The sequence below is a fragment of the Podarcis muralis genome, chromosome 3 (genome assembly GCF_964188315.1).
Source record: "Podarcis muralis chromosome 3, rPodMur119.hap1.1, whole genome shotgun sequence".
Taxonomy (NCBI): Eukaryota; Metazoa; Chordata; class Lepidosauria; order Squamata; family Lacertidae; genus Podarcis; species Podarcis muralis.
In genome coordinates, this window is record NC_135657.1 from 29473450 (window position 1) to 29494788 (window position 21339).

Consider the following 21339-nt stretch of genomic DNA (forward strand, 5'->3'; position numbering starts at 1 on the left):
CCTGCTCTGTAACTCCAGGGTGCCGTGGAATCTCGTACGTTCGGCATTTAAGCTGCATGACAGGATCTTCGTTCAAAAGCTGTGCCAGCAGAAGTACTCCATTCTAAAAAGTGAGAACAACGAAGCTGAATGTGTATTCACTCTATTACTGGTGAGATGAGGCTACAAGTCACAAAACCTCAAAGGTCACCTCACACATTACATGTTTTTCCAGCACTACAGTCGCACCTCCGCTTATGTAAACTTCGGGATACGTAAGTGGCAAACCTGGAAGTATATTTCCGGGTTTTTGCCGCATGTGCAGAAGTGGTCCCTCTGGTTGCAGAAACCTCGGGATCCAACCGAAGCTCCAGAACAGATCCCGTCCACAACCGGAGGCACCACTGTATAGGAATCTTAATATAGCTTTGAAGCACGGTGCCAGTTATGTTGGGGGTTTGTCATAAATACACTTGAATAAGCAAGCAGCTAAGTAACGGCTGTCTTCTTGGGGCATTCATATCAAAAATATCATACGCGCCGTACTGCAGCATTGTTAATTCTACACAAGAAAACCATGGTACATGAAACAGCCCTCAGCAGGCAGGCAAACCATGGTGACAAATGACAAACCTCTGTGTAGAAGCGAACGTAGCCAGAGGTGAAGCCCACAACAATACAGGTCCAGTCAGGTCGTCCTGTTGAGCTCCTGTCTCAAAGAAAATGAAAGGCATTGTCAAGTCTTACTCTGAATTGATGAAACATGGGTGTCTCTAAAGGCAGCACCAGGCTTTGTAAAGGAGGTCTAGCTGTGTGTGTGTGTTTTTTTAAAGCATTTTCTTACCTCTTTTGACTTGCCAGTGGGATGCACAATACACTGCTCACACATTCACTAGAGGAAAAACACAGCAGTATTAAGCACTCTGCCACGAAGAGAACTGTCAGCATTAATAACATTACAAAACAGAGTGGGATTCATCTAACAACCCCTGTCAACAGAAGCCCTAAGCAACAGAGCTTCCTCCCCATACATCCACTGCAATTGGTCAACAGAGCAGAGGGAATGTTCGATACAGGCCCTCTTCCACACAAACCAGTATACACCACACAACTGCACACCTAGTAAAGATGGATTTATGGCACAAGCCATTTGTTTGCATATTCTGTGCTCATGTTTTCCTCCAGCTACGCAGTCTAAATTTGTTTAGGCTTTTTCCTGCTCGTGCCTAACAAGGCCATGGACATTTCATGTTAATTAGCCCAGAATAAGAGAACGTGAACCACTGCACATCATCACGGGGATGCCACATGTCTAAATCCAGCATCTCTGTAGCACCACCACTACCCCCCTCTTTTTCCTACCTCCACTTCACAACACTACTCAGTGTCTAACTGGGATAGAGAGCTTCACAGATTCATCTAGAGAAGCTACACCTAAAGCAGTGAAGAGGAGACGAAGCCTACAGTCTAAGAACTCCCCAAAATATTGCAAGCAATTAAATCAAACAGGGAAATTTTAAATTCAAAAGAATGTTTTAATCAATTATCAATTAACTGATTAAGGTCTGCTGTTCTAATTAATGGTGATTTAATAGCATCCTTGTGCCTGTCTAAAAAACAAAGGTGCTGCCCTTTAAAGATTTTGGCAGTTTATGATGCATAGCAATTTTAATAGCTGTTTTCTTCTTCTAGGTATCTTATTTGCTATACGGAATCATTGTGCTCAACCAGTAGCTTTCTTCCTCCACACACTTTCCAATTCTCATACATGAATAGAAGCAATCTTCTCCACTGGAGAGAATGAGAACAAGATGTGTGTGGATGCTTCTTGAAGAAGGGCTGGATCTCAGTGGTGGAGTCCCCTTCCTGCCTTGCAAGCACAGTCCTGGGTTCAACCCTGGGTAGGGCTGGGAAAGAATCCTGTCTGAAACCCTGGAGAGTTGCTGCCAGACTCCCCAACCTGGTGCCCTCCAGGTGTTTTGACTAACTCCCAGCTGGCCAGCTTCAGCAATGAGCAGGCATGATGAGAGTTCTAGTTCAAATCACCTGAAGGGCACCAGGCTGGGGGGATTGGCTTAGATGTAATGAACTATATGGACCAATTATCTGACTCAACACAAGGGAGACTTGTATGTAAATTCCTTTGGATCACCTCTTACGTATAAGTTTTGACAGAGCAGTAAAAAAAATCAGTGACGTTCTCATTCAAAACATAGTCTTGATCCCATGCCTACCCTTCTTCAACATTCAAAGAGCCACTCCAGCCAACAGCAAACTGCATTTCTTCTTTCCCTTTTTCACTGTGCTTCCATTTTGCTGGAAAGCGGGAGAGAGAAAAGTGGATAAAGTGTTATACTTTAAGGTAACACAGTTAAATAAAAAGGTGATGTTTTTCTTGTGTTATCGCCCATAAAAATAAAGGTTTCAGCTTCCAGGCATTTAACTATTTTTCTTTTCTTCCGCACTACAAAGATTTTGCCTTGTAAAATCTATTTCCCTGGACTTCCTTCCATAATAATTCTATTTGCACTTACTTGGGAACAGCAATAACACTCTAATACTTATTTTAATGCATAAGCCAAAATGGGAAGATACATTCTTTAGCAACCACCTGATTCTTATTGCATCTAAAGTCAGATCATAGCTTTGTTAGAAACTACACTGGTACCTCAGTTTAAGAACAGCCCTGTTTATGAACTATTCAGTTTACAACCTCCGCAAAACTGGAAGTAGTGTCCCGGTTTGTGAACTTTACCTCGGTCTAAGAACGGAATCTGAACGGTGGAAGGGCGCCGGCGGCAGGAGGCCTCATTAGGGAAAGCGCACTTTGGTTTAAGAATGGTTTCAGTTTAAGAACGGACTTCCGGAATGGATTAAGTTCATTAACCGAGGTACCACCGTATAGCAAACGGAAGAGGTTGTTCTGTTCATACAAGGAACTCAAAACCAGGGGAGAGTTTCATTGGAAGAAAGGGTGGGAGGCTAATTCTCCCTGTACCCTACACATACCACCTCCCCCACCAATCCAGGTCGTTCCCTCAATCCTCCTTTTTTGGTGGCACAGGAACCTACAAGGAGACGCAAGAATAAGATAAAATTGCCTCTTCTCCTTCATGCAATCAGAGTATCCCTTGAGTGAAGTTCCACTTAAAATTCAGGTTTATCAAACTGTATCAATAAAAGGTGGGGAAGAACGTGAAGAATATGTGCTTTTGCAGAAGCAATGTTATTTGTTGCAATTGTCCTGTAGCCACCCCCTTAGTGACAGGACCACAGCAATTGTAGAACAGTACAGTGGTGCCTCGCAAGACGAAAATAATCCGTTCCGCGAGTCTCTTCGTCTAGCGGTTTTTTCGTCTTGCAAAGCAACCCTATTAGCGGCTTAGCGGATTAGCGCTATTAGCGGTTTAGCGGCTATTAAAGGCTTAGCGGCTTAGCGGCTAAAAGGCTATTAGCGGCTTAGCGGCTTAGAAAAAGGGGGGGAAGCGGGGGGGAAATCGCAAGACTCGCAAGACGTTTTCGTCTTGCGAAGCAAGCCCATAGGGAAAATCGTCTTGCGAAGCAACTCAAAAACGGAAAACCCTTTCGTCTAGCGGGTTTTTCATCTTACGGGGCATTCGTCTTGTGGGGCACCACTGTATCTTGCTCCTATAACTTTCTTGTTGAATAAGGAAACTCTGGTGACTACCATCCATCGTGCTTAGGTCAAGCCCCATGATTCTGCTTTATTATCTGCTGCACTTTGTAATGAAAAACAAGCTTCCTTTCTACCTCCTCCCTCCCAAACCCGTTTTCCTTTAATGCCATGTCTTGTAGATTGCAAGCCTGGGGGCAGGGGCTGCCATATTATTGATATTTGCAAGCTGCTGCAGGAGCCTTTTTTAGCTGAAGACTGGTGTAAATACACTTTAAATAAACAAACAGAACTCCAGCAGATATGGGAACAAATTAAAAGTCTGTGATATACTTACGCACAAAAAACACAGCTTTCTGCTCACGAGCTATTGCCATGAGATCATTTGTTGGCGACAAGGATAAGACACAGTCCTGAAGCCAGGAATTTGCCTGAGTCTTAGAAGTTGATTCTTCCTCCTCCTCCTGTGTACAGTGATTTTTAAAGCTATTAATTTTCTGGGCAACATATATACTGTTTTAAAGAAACATATATGTCCACACTCACACAAAAGAGAGCAGCATTTAGGGAAAATGTAAATAAGCCTATTTCCATGTAATTGCAAATTTCATAGGACAGTAAAAGCACTTGATTTTTCCGCTGTACAATGGCTCTCAAAGCAAAAGCTATTTTCATGTTGCTGATTGTAGTTAAATTTATTAGCAACTTTAAGGTGTCATTTGTGCAAAGGCATGTTACAAATATTTGAATAAAATAAGGTAGGGTGTACTCATAACAGGAAGAAACACTGTATGATCATCAACCTGTAAGGTGGATGGGTGAATTGAACCTTAAAAGTTTAATTACTGAAAACAGTTAACAGAGTTACTCAATGGATTATTCATATTATTTCAAGGAACAAAGAAGGCACAGCTACAGAAGGCATAATTAGTAATGAAATCAAACAGAGAGGCTTACAGGTCCTTGTGTTTCTTGTTCATCCCATGCTCCCCAACCATCTTCTTCCCAGTTTGCTGGTTTACCTAATATTGAAAAATTCTAGCTTAGTTTCAAAATCATAACCATGGTCCATATATCGCTTTTTGATGCCTAGAAAAGCATTTGATTAACTATTAATTTTAAATATAGAAATAATCGTAAGGGGGTTTATAAAGCAATACCCATAACAGCCTTTGAAGGAAAAAGACTGCATGCAAAGCTACCTCTGCAGACAACTCAGAGGCAGAAGGTGCAGAGTCGAAATACCTGACCAGGAAGAGAAGTCTGAGCCAGCAATCACTGGGCACGCAGACCTGCACAACTTGCCTCACATCAAATCAAATGTAGCTTGACTAGTATTTGTCAATCAACTGTTTTGTAGAAACTGGCAGGCAACAAAAACAGGATGTCAATCAAACCACTTCTTCATTGAACATGTCTGGTGAGATGCCTTCAACTTGCTCGTTCCCGGGTTTTGCAAGTCTGCTCCAGTATCCATGCTGCCTTCTGTATAAGCTCTGCTATAAGCACTATATGTCACAACTTACATATTTCCTCTTTCTATAAACATGTTGATCGTCTCACAGAAGCAGTGTAAGATCTTTGGGCTAGCATAGCTCACTAAAACAGGTCCTGTATTTTGATACACCTGTCTAGGAACAGGAGCACTTTGCTGTGGTCCCTGACATCACCATGAAAATGAAACGACGAAGAAGAAATAGACGTTTCTTTGTAATTTCTGTCACATACTGAAGAAGCTGGGTGTTTCACAACTTAAACTGAAAAGCAACTGGCTTTCTCAGTTTCCCTTTTCTCCTCTTTAGGCAATTAACACAGTATGCCAAAAGGGACTATAAAGCCATAGAATCTACTGCTTTTGGCCACTAACTGACTAGGCAATACTAGAACAAAACACTCAGTTTTCAATATTTCCTGAGATCATTGCATATTTTTCTTTCTGCCAATTTTGTTCAGCATAGCTGCTAGGGCTACAAAAAGCATCAAAATCAAGCCAGCTAGACTACAGCAAAACTATTCTGCCCCATTTCCAAGTATTATGATCAGGTACATAGATTCATATTGAATTAATTCCACTCAGGGAAAGATGGCATTAGAATACCAAAGCCAAAATGTCTAAGCAGGACTGCTTTTAATTAGAAGTTTATTACTGCCAGCACTGATGTACACCATTTTGGAAGTAACCACTGCTGCTAAAGCCATTACCCACACACAGCTATTTATAAAAACTCCCACGGAAAAGCAATTTATTGAACTGAAAAGGTCTCCACATATTCTGAAGAAGTGAGTCACTCGACCTTTGTGCATAACAACCAGAATAAATGATTTCCACCTCCGACTCAAATTTAGAAATATTCGAGTTTGTGCAGTTAATAAAGCAAAGCTAGAAATCCCTATGGCAGACATATTTCACTTTGTCTTAGGGAGAAACTGAATGAAAAGCACAGAAGAGCATCATAAGGAGCTCATCCTATGCAAAGTTAAGCCAGTAACTGTTAGAAAGCAACTGTGAAATACTCTGTTCTATACATTCTGAAGCCTTCTAGAAGAGGCATGTTCACCATTACATCTGGAAAATGAAAATGCTGTTAATTTTGTAATGTTCCTAAAGGGTTTTATATATTGCTGCACCCTGCCCTAATGTTTTGTGAGAGGGAAGTACATAAATACTTGAATGAAGTGATAAATAAATCAGAGTATTGCTATTAAAAAGAAGCAATTGCCAAAAAGCCACAAGCGATCCACTGGGGGGGGGGGTATTTGTTTGTTTTGTTCTTGTCTTTATTATGTATTGTGTGTTTTTAACTTACATTTTTATGCTGTGAACCGCCCAGAGACCTTCAGATGAATAAAATAGATCAGTGTTCAAGCCTGCCAGACCCACATTTAACCCAAACATGCACTTGGGAACTCCTTTCTTAGTTTTGGCCCTATATCTGTACAGTGGAAGTTCTGTCATTGCGGTAGGACCCAGTAGAGCAGGGGTCAGCAAACTGCAGCCCACGGACCCCGAGGGGGTCGTTAAACTGCCCCCCGGCCCTTGCCACCCACACGGTCAGTTCCCACGCAGAGCTAAACCGGCGTGGTGCACCAGTTTAGCTCCGCGCGGGGATTGACTTCTGGGATGCAGCCGGCGGAAACGTTTGCCAACCCCTGCAGTAGAGGGTAAACAACCTACCAGTTGAAGACCAATGTACTAGATGATCTTTATGGGTAAATCCCTTTGGTGCCCTTGCACTCAGCTCAGGGAAGGTCTTTTAATCCAGTGGATGCTTCCACAGATGGAAGAGGGGAGGACATGTCTGCCAATTCCCCTTTCCTTCCTGCTCCAGCACCAAAGAGTGGCTCCAGAGAGCTGAGGAACCCTCTGAAACAGAGCAAGATGTCAAGGGGGCAGGGCTGCAGGAAGAACAATAACAAACTCTTTCCTCCTCTTATCTTTCATAATAATAATAATAATAATAATAATAATAATAATTTATTTTTTATACCCAGTCCATCTGGCTGAGTCTCCCCAGCCACTCTGGGCGGCTCCCAATCAAGTGTTAAAAACAATACAGCATTAAATATCTGAAGGCAGCCTTGTTCAGGGAAGCTTTTAATGTCTTTTAAAGATAGGATAGCTACTTATTCCCTTCACATCTGAAGGGAGGGTGTTCCACAGGGTGGGCGCCACTACCGAGAAGGCCCTCTGTCTGGTTCACTGTAACCTCACTTCTCGCAATGAGGGAACCGCCAGAAGGCCCTTGGCGCTGGATCTCAGTGTCCGGGCTGAAGGATGGGGATGGAGACGCTCCTTCAGGTATACAGGACCGAGGCCATTTAGGGCTTTAAAGGTCAACACCAACACTTTGAATTGTGCTCGGAAACGTACTAGGAGAAGTGTCTTCTTAGCAGAAGTGTCTTCAGAATCAGAAATACTTTCCATAAATGCAAGGCACCAACTGGATTCCACCCTATGATTTTATTTTAAATCAATACAAATTCAATAAATCTACCATTAATTAACTCATTGTGGTAGCCAATTGGGTCACCTAAACTCCACCAAAACGAAGAGAATAACAACGGAAGTTAAATTTAAACAGGCCCTTATTCTTAAGCACTGCTTTTTTAAAATGCAGTACGTATTTGGAAAAATCCAATTACACAAATTATCCCGGGTGTAATCTTAACTGGGGTGATTTTCTGTGGCATGACACTAATAGCCTCTTAGCAATACAGCCAAGTTTTTATTAAAATTAGCACGGAGTCTGCTGCACAATGAGAAATATTAAACAGTTAATTTAATAGCTTGGTTGCTTTTATTATGTTGGTGTCTCTTTATTACAGCTCTAAATCTTATGACAGGTCAAACTGAAAATTTTAAGCACATGCTGACATCGTAAGCTATTCATGACAACTCTCTTCCTCAGTAAAAACCTTTCCCAAACCATTCCAACCTCTGCACATCTGAACTTCCTCTGCCAGTTAAGTCCACCATAACTCCTCACTTGGAAATAGTTACCTACTTGTCCGTGGCAAGAAACAATTACCTTTACTTGACCAGGCAGGAAAGCCTTCAAAACACTTCTTGTTCTATTTTCCTTCTAGGCTATAGGTGACTTACAGCAATATGCAGGTTTATTAGAGCTTTTCAAATCAAGGCTCATGCTTGTTGCAAATGCAAGAAAATGCAAAAAATTAGTTCAGGTTCAATCCCTGAGACACTACTCAGACAGCATAGTCGCATCAAAAAGCAGGAGAATCCTATGCATGGAACTATGGTTGTGTTTGGCATTGAAGCTTATCTGTGGTATCCTAAGCATGAAAGTCACACTCCCAGGTGAGATTTGTTTGGGATTGCATTGTCAGTCATATTAGCAATTATCTACAGCTCAAGGTACATAAATTTCATTTTTAATAGTTCAGGATGCATCAGTGGGGGGGGTAAGTTATTCAATTTATATACCACAGGTTTCACTAAAAACACTAAATACATAATCCAAATAGAAACAAAACCAACCCAATAACCCCCCACAACACATTTTTAAAGGGCATGTATAAACTTCCCTCTGTCAAAGCCCACAAAAGATCAGCAATAACCCTAAATAATAATATTTTTTAAATTATTATTATTATTGATTAGATTTAAACACTACCCTTCATCAAAAGATCTCAGGGAGGTTCACAAAATAAATGCGGAGTAAATAATCTGGAGTAACCACAGATCAGGTTCCAAAGCTGCTCTTATTTATAAGCTCTTTATAACATTTCACAGGCATCCTAAATTTTAAATGTACAAAGCTAACAAATTATGAAGGATCATGTAGATTAAGCACAACATTGTCAGGAAATCTTAATTATCCTGTCTTGCCAACACCCTAAAATTTAGGGACATTCTTGCAGAACTCTTCTGGTACAAGGAAGCCACACTTTAAAAGCTAATGATAACTCTTCCAGGGCTTTGATTTCCTGCATAGCAGGGCGTTGGACTAGATGACCCACGTGCTACCTTCCAACTCTACAATTCAATGGTTCTATGATATACAAATAATGTGGAAAATTAATTGTGGTTCTATTGTTCACAATCATTTCTCAGGGCCAAAGCTGCTCCTCACTAAAGAGAAGCATTATTTCTATTGCACAGGGTACCAAATTCAAAACATGCCCTGTAAATTACATCTATGGCTTACTTTAATAGGACAAATAGTTTATGCAACACAGTCAATGGAACACAAGAAAATACTGTGTCGCCTGTTGTCTTATTCCAAAAAGGTGTGACAAGTGAGAATATAATTTTCTGGCTACATTTCTAACACAGATGGCATACTGTTTAGTGAAAACTTTTCCAAGTTGTGTACACTCAGGAGGTGCTATGTAAGGTCATTTTTGCTCAGGAGCTACCTTAAAGAATAGCACTTCCAGGTCTCCTCTGAAAGCCACAAGAAATAAGGACAGAGTACGTCTGCTGAGTTCTCAATATCAGGGGGGTGGGGGTGGACAGCAGCAATGAGAATATATTTTGCCTGCTCTGTACGTCGATGAAAATCCTCATGCCTACAGGACAGATATTTTTATTCCATAAAGCACATAGCTGAATCAATTCAATCAGAAGGCTATTACACTGATAGCACATACAAGTGACAAGAGGAGAAAGGGACTATTTTGGATAGTAAACGCCACTAAGCCCAAACTTCAGTGACAGACTCAGTAATTTTGAGTTTTTGTTGTAAAACAATTTATCTTTTTTACAAGCCATGATGAAAGGCAAAGTGTCTTTCAAGAAAAGTCAATTGCCACAACAAGAGTTAACAAAATGCTTAGTAAATCACTTAAAGGTTCTATTTACAAACAAGCAGTACAGTGTATTAATTTTGTTAAACAAACAGAATTACATCAGATCTTTGCTAAAACTACACCCCTTCTTTTAAGAAAAGAACAATTACCTTATTATGGTATGTTTTTATAAAGGCAATAGACATTTACAGTTAACTTCAGATTGTAAATGGGTGCACATGATTAAATGCTCGTCCCACAAAAATCTCCAGCATTCAGAGAAATAATACTGGTACCTGTATGTCAAAAAGAAGCTAGGAGGAGCACCCTTCCCCCAACATCTAGTTTTCTATGTACAGTAAAGCTACAATCCTGAAACACACATATGCAAGAAACAGCCTCACTGAATTCAGCAGGACTTTCTTCCAAGTAAGTGTGCATGGATTGTACCATTTTGTTTTGTTATTGCAAAGAGTAAGATTGTGTCCTGTGAGCCCTCTGAATCTGAAACACATTTTGCTAGATCTTCTGCTGTTTGAACCAATATAACTGCTTTGCTGCACTAATATTCTGCACTATTTTTTTTTTTTTTTAACCTCATGAAAGGGACATTAAAACGTAAGGTCCAAGTTAGGCATGTGGAATATAATGCAAGTACACATAACATATCCGTTCAGCATTTGGCCTTCACAGGATAGGCAGACAACATCATCTTTGACAATCGCAAATGAAGGCAAGTTACGTACTCCTGGGCTAGTTTATTCACAAAACTTGACTTATGACATTATTATCAGAATCCGGCAGGAATCCCCAAATCATCCAGAAGTTACACGGATAAACCACTCTGCCATAACTTTTATTTTGGCTCAGAGTTATGACCCACCACCACCACACCCAAAAAGTCAATCCAACTAGTGAATCGTCACTCAATGTTCAGTACACGGCCCATGGACTTCAAGTCAGTAAGACCACAGAGCAAAGGATCCCACCTAGTCCCCTCTGTAGAAAGAGACAGAGCACAGGTAACACACACACACACGTTACTTATGGCACTCACAGGTGCCACAAGTCAGACTTGTAAATAAGTTGGTAAAGGAGGAAAAAGTTACTTGCCCGCAAAGTAATATTACTTGTGTACCAGTGGCTGGCACAAGAAGAGAAATAACTCCTCTCCTACAGCAGCCTGCTGTATTTCTATGCTAGCAACAGTGGAGAGACAAGAGCATGCCATCACTCCTTCCCTGAACTACTCCACTCGCCTCCGGCTACTAGGCTAGTGTGTAAATGCAAGGCTGCCACAAACAGCCCATCTGTCATTCCCTTCTCACCGACACACACAGAGCAGAGGAACATGAAGCTGTACCAGGATCTGCAAGCAGAAGGCTTTCTATTAGCATCGGAAGGAGCTCTACTTAAAGGGATCTACTTCTAAGTAAACGTCATAGAAGGATCTGAGTCCCTGGGCCTTGCCCACAGCAGGAAAAAAACCCAAAAACCAGAGTGGTGAAAGGTGCCTTGGGCATGAGGCGACGACGCCTCCCCCCGCCATCCTCTGCCTTTTGGTGTCCCATCATCCAATAATGGAAAAGTTGAGCGATGACTGACAGGAGGACAACAGGCAGCTGCAGCACCGGTAGAGCTGCTGGAGTGCATTCTTTCCAGCACCCTCTCGGTCCCCTCACTCACCTCCGCCGCTTTCCTTGGCGCCCCCCGCTACACCACCGCCACCGCCCCCCTGGCGAAGGTGCGAACACAGGAAATCCCGCGCCGACTCCAGGTCCTGGAAGCTGCAGAAAGGCACGAGCGCGCAGGCCATGTTGGCGCCAAGCGGGCTCTCGCCCTCCCCTCTGCCCGCGACCACCCTTTTCTCTAAACGCGACAGCCGCCCCCGCCCCCCTGCGCCCGGCCTGAGCTGGCTCGCGAGCTCGGCAGCCAACACAACCCGGAAGCCGTCGGCGCCTCAGCCTGCAGTTCCGCGCACGCGCATGAAGGGAAGGCAAGGAAAGGGAGGAGAGCTGAACCTTGAATGACGGCTCTGGGGTCACGTGGCTCTCAGAGGAGGAGGCGGTGACGGGGCGGATAATCCCGGCCTCACGTCAGGCGACGCTTCGCTAGTCACGTGGGAGAAAGAAGCCGGTGGAGGGCCAGCGGGGTACTTTAATAGAGCGGCTTAGGCGGGAGGGAGGCTCTGGAACTCAGGACGACTCAGCCTCAAAAAAAAGATTTAGGGAGACCAGGCGCGGATTTACTATGGAACTAATGAAGCTTAATGTTTAAAAACTAGCAGGGATAGGAAATTTGTATTCACACGTTGTGGATTTTTGTATCCCGCTTTGACATGGGAGATAATCCAGTACAGCAAAACCTGAGATGTGATGCTTTGTTGTTGTTTAGTCGTGTCCGACTCTTTGTGACCCCATGGACCAGAGCACGCCAGGCACTTCTGTCTTCCACTGCCTCCCGCAGTTTGGTCAAACTCATGCTGGTAGCTTCGAGAACACTGTCCAATCATCTCGTCCTCTGTCGTCCCCTTCTCCTTGTGCCCTCCATCTTTCCCAACATCAGGGTCTTTTCCAGGAAGTCTTCTCTTCTCATGAGGTGGCCAAAGTATTGGAGCCTCAGCTTCAGGATCTGTCCTTCCAGTGAGCATTCAGGGCTGATTTCCTTCAGAATGGATAGGTCTGATCTTCTTGCAGTCCATGGGACTCTCAAGAGTCTCCTCCAACACCAGTTACAGATAGTTAGCCGTGTTGGTCTGCCATAGTCAAAACAAAAAAAATTCCTTCCAGTAGCACCTTAAAGACCAACTAAGTTAGTTCTTGGTATGAGCTTTCGTGTGCATGCACACTTCTTCAGATACACTGAAACAGAAGCTGCCAGATCTTTGTTCAGACCAGGTTTCTCCATGGTTTTGTGTCATGTATAATGAGATAAGAATCCAACGTCTTTGTTCAGACCAGGTTTCTCCATGGTTTTGTGTCATGTATAATGAGATAAGAATCCAATGTCTTTGTTCAGACCAGGTTTCTCCATGGAGAAACCTGGTCTGAACAAAGACATTGGATTCTTATCTCATTATACATGACAAAGCCATTTTTCACCTTCTCACCCCTGGCTTTTTCCTTTAAGACCTATTGCAGTCGTTAAGAGTCGTCAACAGGCTCATCACAGCTATCTGCCAATCACCCATTCCCACCACCCTTCTGAGTAATACCCCTCCCCACCTTCTCACTATATAGAAGGATCTGGCAACTTCTGTTTCAGTGTATCTGAAGAAGTGTACATGCACACGAAAGCTCATACCAAGAACTAACTTAGTTGGTCTTTAAGGTGCTACTGGAAGGAATTTTTTTTGTTCCTCCAACACCATAATTCAAAAGCATCAATTCTTCGGCGATCAGCCTTCTTTATGGTCCAGCTCTCACTTCCATACATCACTACTGGGAAAACCATGGCTTTAACTATATGGACCTTTATTTTTTTAAAAAAATATATGGTGATCAATGTGGCGGAACTACTCAATTGGTGACCCAAACATCGTTGCTGCCTTGCAAAGCTGGGCCCTGGGGAGGATGGCACAAGCCCACAACAGTTATGCATCCCTCGACCCCAGCCTCCCATTTGCTGGTGAGGCTGGGATCGAAGGGCGCATGGCCACCACAGTGCAGGGCTGGCTAGGGGAGGGCGTCGGGAGACACACAGCCCCCAGAAAAATTCACCCGTGGCAATTGTCCCAGCAGCTCCACGCGCCACAGCACTGCCCCTGGCTATACTGTTCGTATGCGTTTCTCTGTAAAGGATCAGACCACTACTGTACCTGCTTTGGGGTGGGCTTATGTGCGGTAAGATTGACAAATTAAAAATGCAACAGCTCCGCAGGTCTAGCTGGTACACCTAAAATAGTTTCTTTAAAAAAATAAAAACATATCCTGAATTGTTTGGTTTTCTAACACAAATATGCAATTTTTTACTAAAATTTGCTTCTTTTCTAGAGTGTTTGAAAGTAGTCAATGTAACACCAGCTTATAAAGACAAAACCAGAAAAATACAGATCAGTGAACTTAATATCTGCTTTGGGCATGTTTGTGGAAAGCATCAGCCTCAAATGATTAAGCATATAGAAGAACAAGCCTTGCTGAAGAAGATCTTCAGCAAGGCTTCAGCAAAGGAAAACTCCCCCCCCCCCAATCTGCACATTCCTATGCATATTTCAGCCCTTGCTGAAAACATCATTGTTGAAACAAGCCCAGATGCATAGAAAGTTGAGGTAATTTTAATCTGATTAGTATTTTAACTTGTGTATGTTTTAATATGGATTTTTCTTGATTTTATTGTTCAAATGTTTTTTTCTAAACCACTTCAAGGCTTTTTACACTCAAGCGCTCTATAAATTTTATGAAATAAATAAATTAAATAATAATACGAGGAAGTAAGTCCCATTGTGTTCAGCTGGCTCACACCCAAGAAAGTGTTCAAAGGACTGCAGTCTGACAGTGAGTGCAGTGCTATAATAGCCATTCAAATGTAAGATTCATAGAGTTGAGTGTGGCTTTCTCCTAGATAAGTGGGTATTGAACTTCAACTTCAGACTGTCAACAGAAGCCCCTTCCGTTTTCCTGATTGCATCTCCTTTCCCCTCATGCTATACAAATCAATGGAGCATCATTCAATTTCCTTTGTTCCATTATCTTGGTCTGTTTCACTTATCTAAGATTTATGCATAAGCAACAGGGCTCTGGAGGGCTGCCAATAGCTGCCCTTTTTAGTGACACTTGTCTGTGCCTTCATCTCATAGAGAAAAGATTGTAATGAGCACTGTTAAATTCTGTAATGTCCCATTTGGATTCTGTTATGCATGCAGAACTTACCAAAGCACTGAGATATTAAGTAATGCATTAAACAAGGAAATAAATAATTCAGTAAATGAATTACTCTTTCTCTGCAGAGCTGAACTTCAGCACATGTTACCTAACATCCTGATAATTGAAATTTCCAACAGGTCTTGATATCTGATTTAAGATATACTCCAGAGAACCAATCTAGAAAAAACATCTTAGGTCCACCAGATGAGCAAGTATGAATGACTTTGGGCAGGCATGATGGACCTGGCTTGTACAAAATGCAAATTTAACTAAGCACTTAGAAAGAAGGTTCCCAACCATAGTTAAGACTAACCACGATTTGGCGTTTGGGTGTAACAATAAAGCATGGTTAATTTAAAATAGAGGCAAAAGCTTCCAATCTCTTCCTCACGACCCTGTTGGAGGGGGGAGAAGGGAGTGCATAGCCAGAGGTTTGTGCCCATAATGCCAGGCTAAGTTTTGCATTTACATTTGACTAAAATGTGTGTTATCAATGTGTATTAGTTTTATCCAAAACTCCAAGGTTATTTCTGAGGCAAACGCCAGGATTACTTGTTCAAAGCTTTATTTTTTTAACTGAACGATAATGTGATAAACAATAAAATGGTCCAAGATGTGTTGCAGAAAGGCTGCCCTGTCTTTTTAAAACATTCATGACTTTCACAAGGGGCTTATGCAATTTTAAGGCCTAAAGGGAGTTGATCCATCTTTCCCCCCCACCTCACCTTTCAAGGCCAGATTTACATGCTTGCCTGGCTGTACAGAGACCTGCTGTTGCTAAGCAACCAAGAGCCCAACATTTCTAAAATGGGAAATTCACTAAAGCTAATTGAAATTTAGCCAGTTTTTAAAGTGCTCTGAAAACTTCACTTTCAAAAAAAGTAAAGTAAAATGCAACATTTTTGGAAGATAAATGTTTCATTTTAGGAACACAAAGTAATTTACATCAGCAGCTGTTAGAGCTATCACTCTTTCCCTTTCTAAGAGATACCACAAGCATCAGAATTCATGGGAAAACCTAGAGGATTCCTATTCATTTAAAGTTAGAGTTGAACTGAACAGATCAACCGTCAAGTGCAATTAATTTTAAATGGTCTAATACTAGGTGGGAAATCTCCCCTCCCAAAAAATTCTAAGCGTTGCATTCTAAATAAGCTCTTGGAACAAAACTCTCAGTGGGGTGGCGGGGGGAGATGGACAACGTGGCTGAAAAATTAATTTCTTGTAATTTCTTATAAATGGCTGGTTTTATTGTGGTTACGTGTATAATCCAGTTGGTGCCTCAACTTGCTTTTGATCCAGTGGATGCATCTATTAATAAAAGAGAGGGGGGAGGGGACTTTTGCCCATTTCCCCAGCAACTACCCAAACCACGTCCTACCTTGTTTGCAGTTTTTTTTTTCTTTAACCAAAACCTTGAAGGGCGTGCAGATCGGCAATGTGTGCCCCACCACACTCCAAATCAGAATAATGCCCTTTTGCTTCTGTTTGCGGTGGGACAAGGGCTTCCAATGGCATCAGGGTGACCTACTCCCCGCCCCCATACCACCAAAGCTAATAGTAGCTAATAGTGGGAGGAGCGATTTTAGTTGGGATCACAGCTGAGTAGGGAAGTATAAAACCTCCTTCTCCCTATGTACAGCAGTCTCTGTGAAAACACACACACACACAAATACACACAGCGCTCCCTGTGTCTGTTGTTACACTTTCACAACACTGGTGTCGTTTCTAATGGATCATTTGGTGTCATGTGTAGTTGGGCCCAGAGATGGTCCTATGACCTTTGGGTGCCTGAATCAGACAGTCAAATTGATACCTACTTCTTCCCTTCCTCACCAGCATGGTGTCTTTCTCTACTACAACTCCCATCAGCCCCTGGAAGAGAGAGAGTGAGAGAGGCCCACTGCTGGGCTTGCATACGCGCCCAGGATGTCTTTGCCTAGCTGTCCACTCTAAGGTGGCCTCAGGTTGCCATGGCACTAGCCAGCAAAGGTAAGGCAGCAGGGTAAGGACAACGATGGCAACACGGTGAGGGGTAATCTTCTCTGGATCGTTCCAATTTTAGTATATGTGCTGTTGGAGCGAGTACTTGGGGGGGGGTGTCCCAATTTGCCCCCCTGAGATGTTGGAGGGTATGCTTTTAAATGCCTACTGAAAGATATGCTGACATGCCGATGCAGGCCATTAAAAATACATCTTTCTGCAATAGCTAACTGATGTCCCATCAGGGGGAAAGGCATGGTATGAATAAAATAATAATAATAATAATAATAATAATATAATAATAATAATAATAATAATAATAATAATAATAATAATAATAATGGTCTAGTTTTAATTTTTAATGTTTTTTCTGTATGGTCTTATGTAGCATTGTACACTGCTTTGATATTTTTCTATGAAATAGGGGTATATAAGTATTTTTTTTAATAAATAAATAAAATAAACTCAATCATTCCATCAGGATGCAGCAGAGAGAAAGAATGAGAATGGAAGCAGGACGGCTCCATCAGCTCTGCTGAGAGTGCAACCACTTTTGCCTCCTCCTCTTCTTGTACCGTTTCCGCTCCAGCTAGTTGTTGAAAGATCTTTGCGACAAAGATCTATCATAATAAGCTCTTCATTACAAAGAAGTATTCCTTGCCCTGTGCCTAGTGGTAGGTTTGTCCCTCTAGAGACAGACCATTCATACAATTCTGGTGAGAATTAACAGAATTATTCCACACTCTGCCTAGTGGTAGGACTGCCCCACTAGAGATAGTCAGTCACTGCAATTCTGGTGGGTATTATTTTGAGACGTACGGGAAACAATCTCCCTCCAGGGATTAAAAATTTATCTCATCTATGGGCTTTCAGCATGCATGTCTCAGAATTCCCATGATGAGAAGTGCTTAAAAGTTTACGGCCTTCTGTGCTTTTATGTCATCATTCAAAGCAAGGCTGACATATCCGTATAACTGTACCGTTACTACCTTGTTAAGAAACTGTCACCCAAACAAAAATATTCATTTGCTGTATTTGAAGTGCAGCTTTTCAGTGCCTGTATTCATTAGAGTAAGACTTTGATGTCCCAGATCTGAAAGAAACAGCAGCGATGTGATCAGGGGGTGGAAAAGCAGGGTGGGTGGGGGAGACGACACCTACAGAGCTGGTGGCCTTTAATGAGCGAAAAGCTGGATGTCAGGAAAGCAAATCTCACCATCTTTGACAATGAGTTCAGGGGGGACTTTGTGCTAAGAAGCCTGGTAGAAGGACCAGGGAACTTAGCCCTCCACCACAGATACAGGCAAATTTACTGCACAGTAAAATAGGTTGGAGCATTCCTCATACATAATTAACCTGGCCTACTTTCCTGCTTGCAAACAATCTGCGAGTGGGTAAAGTCTTTATTCCTGAGAATGTGTTGGATATTCTGTCAGGGATTTGTTTTCAGATTACAAGTTATTCCGCATTCGTTCACTTTTGTGCCTTGGCGTCAACCCACAAATGTCCACTGGTTTCTGTCCACTGGCTTCAGAACGGGAATTTCAACCAGCTTTCACCCACCAACATTCACTAGACTAGACCATGGAGATCAGCCACCTTCAAGCCATGATCCTGCTCAGCAAATGAATCTGCCTTATTATCCCACAGCCAGATGATCTCTGTCCACCTGCCATTTCGCCTCCTCCAAGTAGAAGACGACTGGCCAATGCTGACTGTCCCAGCTATTGGCCACTGTGTTCTATAGGGGAAAAGGACCTCTATAGCCACTCAGATGCCACCTGCTTTTGCTACATCAGAGGTAATCTATAGCCAACAGCAACAGCTAAGGATGCACCATTATACTCTCAGGCATCAAAACTGTGGGTGCAACTCAGCAGTGATTTATTTGTGCGCTTGTATATTATTTAAAGTATTTACAGACCAAACTTCACCTGTACTGATACCAGAGAAGAGCACACCATAAACCTGTTGCAAGGGGACCTTTTCTGCACAAGGATTGCATTCCCTTACAGGGTATGCCCACCCTCCATCATGGGAAGCATATCAGTGGTGGGTGGAGGGTAGAGGCAGAGGGCAAGGGAGCAGCCAGTGTGACTTTGGTGGGTTACACTTGATTCGTGGGCTGGAGCTTCCCCACACTTGTCATAGGTGTCCAGGTTACAGGGAACCAGGCAGAGGACCTCAGTGGTGGCGCCTGCCCTGTAGAATGCCCTCCCATCAGATGTCAAGGAAATAAACAACTATCTGACTTTTAGAAGACATGTGAAAGCAGCCCTGTTTAGGGATCTTTTATTGTATATTTAATGTTCACTTGGGAGTGACTGGGGATGCCCAGCCAGATGGGCAGGGTATGTATGTATGTATGAATAAATAAATAAATAAATAGTTGTTGTTGTTGTTGTTGTTATAGATCCCAAGAGTTTTAGCTAACCTAAGCGGTATTCAGAGTAGACCTATTGAATCTATAAACTTAGTAACATCAATTACTAAGCATGAAGTATTTGAAGTATCATTTCAGCTATTAAAAACACCAGCCCACAAAGACATTATGAAAGCTAAACAGAGGAGAAGGCTGAAATACTAGTTTCACATTTTATTTTTTATTTTTTAAAAAAAAACAGCTTTAAAAGACTGAGTGCACTTCTTTCTAGTTTTTCAGAGGCAACACACACCATGAGGAAGGAATCTATATGACAGCACTGCAGTATGTTTGCAAGAAAAGAGTTAAGCATTTCGTTTCCTCTTTTCTACTGGAAATGCTTTGCTGAGGTGTAACCTGTCGTTTGGTCCTCAGCTAAGTAACCCTGGTCTTTCCACAACCTGTGCTGGGACTGCTTTCTCTCCTATGCTTCTTTCCTACTCTGAGACAGAAGCCAGTCAGAGAATGATGTATGAAAAAGCTTCTGGAAAACAAGTATGAGAGAAGAGAGGAATGGACTGGTGGAAGCATGTCCCTTATTGGTTTAGAACACATTCTAAAGGGGAAAGAGTTCAATTTTAAGCTAGTTTGTTGCTTGCATCAAACTTGTCGAATTACATGTAGTTCACTGGTGTGTATGGGACAAATCTGTTTTTTAGCCTATAAGCCTTCTAATCAAAATCAGGCATCTGTTGATGATACTTACAATGTAAAGGTTTTTCCTGGCATCATTAAGCTTTGGAGGATGGTTAGTACAATAAAGATCAGTTTTGGAGTCATAAAATTATATTGTGATACATACCGGTATATCTCTGTCTGCATATTGCCTCTCTCACTGGTGCCCTTTTTATTAGAAACTGGAATCTTTGGCTGACTTACTGAAAGCCACAATGCAACAGCTCCTGTAGCTGCACAGTAAACTTTACTAGCAAGTGGCAATCTTGCCTGAATGAAATACAGTGCTACCTCGGGTTAAGAACTTAATTCGTTCTGGAGGTCCGTTCCTAACCTGAAACTGTTCATAACCTGAGGTACCACTTTAGCTAATGGGGCCTCCCGCCGCCGCCACACAATTTCTGTTCTCATTCTCAGGTAAAGTTCTTAACCCGAGGTACTATTTCTGGGTTAGCGGAGTCTGTAACCTGAAGCGTCTGTAAACCGAGGTACCACTGTACCTAGTCTTTTTTTAAAAGGCCTACCCTACTCTACAATGCATCTGTAGAGAAGGGTGTTTTGATGCTATGCTAGAGAATTTGTCACAGAATGTGGTTTAATATTTATGTATTTAATACTTTTTTTGTATTTACAATGACCAACACCAATACATTAACTAAAACAGCAGCAACTAAAACATGTAGTCAGATTACAACCATCAGTAAAGAGCATCCAAGAGCACAGACTTAAGAACAAAAGATCCTGCTGGATCAGGCCTTTGGTCCATCTAGTTCAGCATCCTGTTCATACAGTGGGCAACAAGATGTCTGTGGAAAGCCCACAAACAAAACCCAATCACAATAGCATTTCCCCTCTCCTTTGGTTTCCAACAACTGGCAGTCAGAAGCTCAACTGTCTCCAACTGTGGGCCAGAGTCTCAGTCCCAAACAGCAAACACATCCTATGACAAAATCAGAAATGGATCAGAAAAAGCAGAGCAGGAAAAGGGGTGCTCTGCCTACAGACATCTATCTACGAGGTATTTGTCAGCTGCTAGCCCTACGAGTCTAACACTGGGAGCAACTGACTGTGTGAAAAGCCTACGTTGTTTATTCAAATCTGAAGTTATTACAGAAATAGGTTCAGGAGCAAAGCAAGGCGTAAATGAAAAGCTGATATGAATTAAGATGCAGCTGGTTTGTTCTCCACTATTCAAGAAAGGTTATTCTAGTGTCCATAAAAGCTTATGTTACAATAAACATGTTAGTCTTTGTGGTGCCACAAGACTGCATTATTTCTGCAACAAATCTGAAGGTTCGTAATGTGGAATCATAATAACAAAGTGCTTAAACAGTTATATAAAGAAAGAGAAGAGAGACACGGAAATCTTGAGCATAACTGAAAATAATAACTAATAAACAAAACTAATTGTCCTGTTATAGCAGAATCCATTCTTTACAGGTGGAAATAATAATAATAATAATAATAATAATAATAATAATAATAATAATAATAATAATTACTTATACCCCGCCCATGTGGCTGGGTTTCCT

The 21339-nt window shown here is 42.1% G+C and overlaps 1 protein-coding gene across 1 annotated transcript in view; it reads right to left on the bottom strand.

Moving 5' to 3' along the window:
• RAB3GAP2 (RAB3 GTPase activating non-catalytic protein subunit 2) overlaps nucleotides 1-11810 on the bottom strand; it is a 47745-nt gene extending 35935 nt beyond the window's left edge. Inside the window, exons 1-7 of the mRNA XM_028724609.2 lie at nucleotides 11552-11810; nucleotides 4571-4635; nucleotides 3951-4077; nucleotides 2214-2295; nucleotides 824-871; nucleotides 613-688; nucleotides 2-103 (exon numbers count right to left, since the gene is read on the bottom strand). Of these exons, the coding sequence (XP_028580442.2) occupies nucleotides 2-103; nucleotides 613-688; nucleotides 824-871; nucleotides 2214-2295; nucleotides 3951-4077; nucleotides 4571-4635; nucleotides 11552-11681 (630 nt within the window). The 5' untranslated portion in view covers nucleotides 11682-11810. The remainder of the gene's footprint in view (nucleotide 1; nucleotides 104-612; nucleotides 689-823; nucleotides 872-2213; nucleotides 2296-3950; nucleotides 4078-4570; nucleotides 4636-11551) is intronic.
• Nucleotides 11811-21339: the final 9529 nt, after the last annotated feature.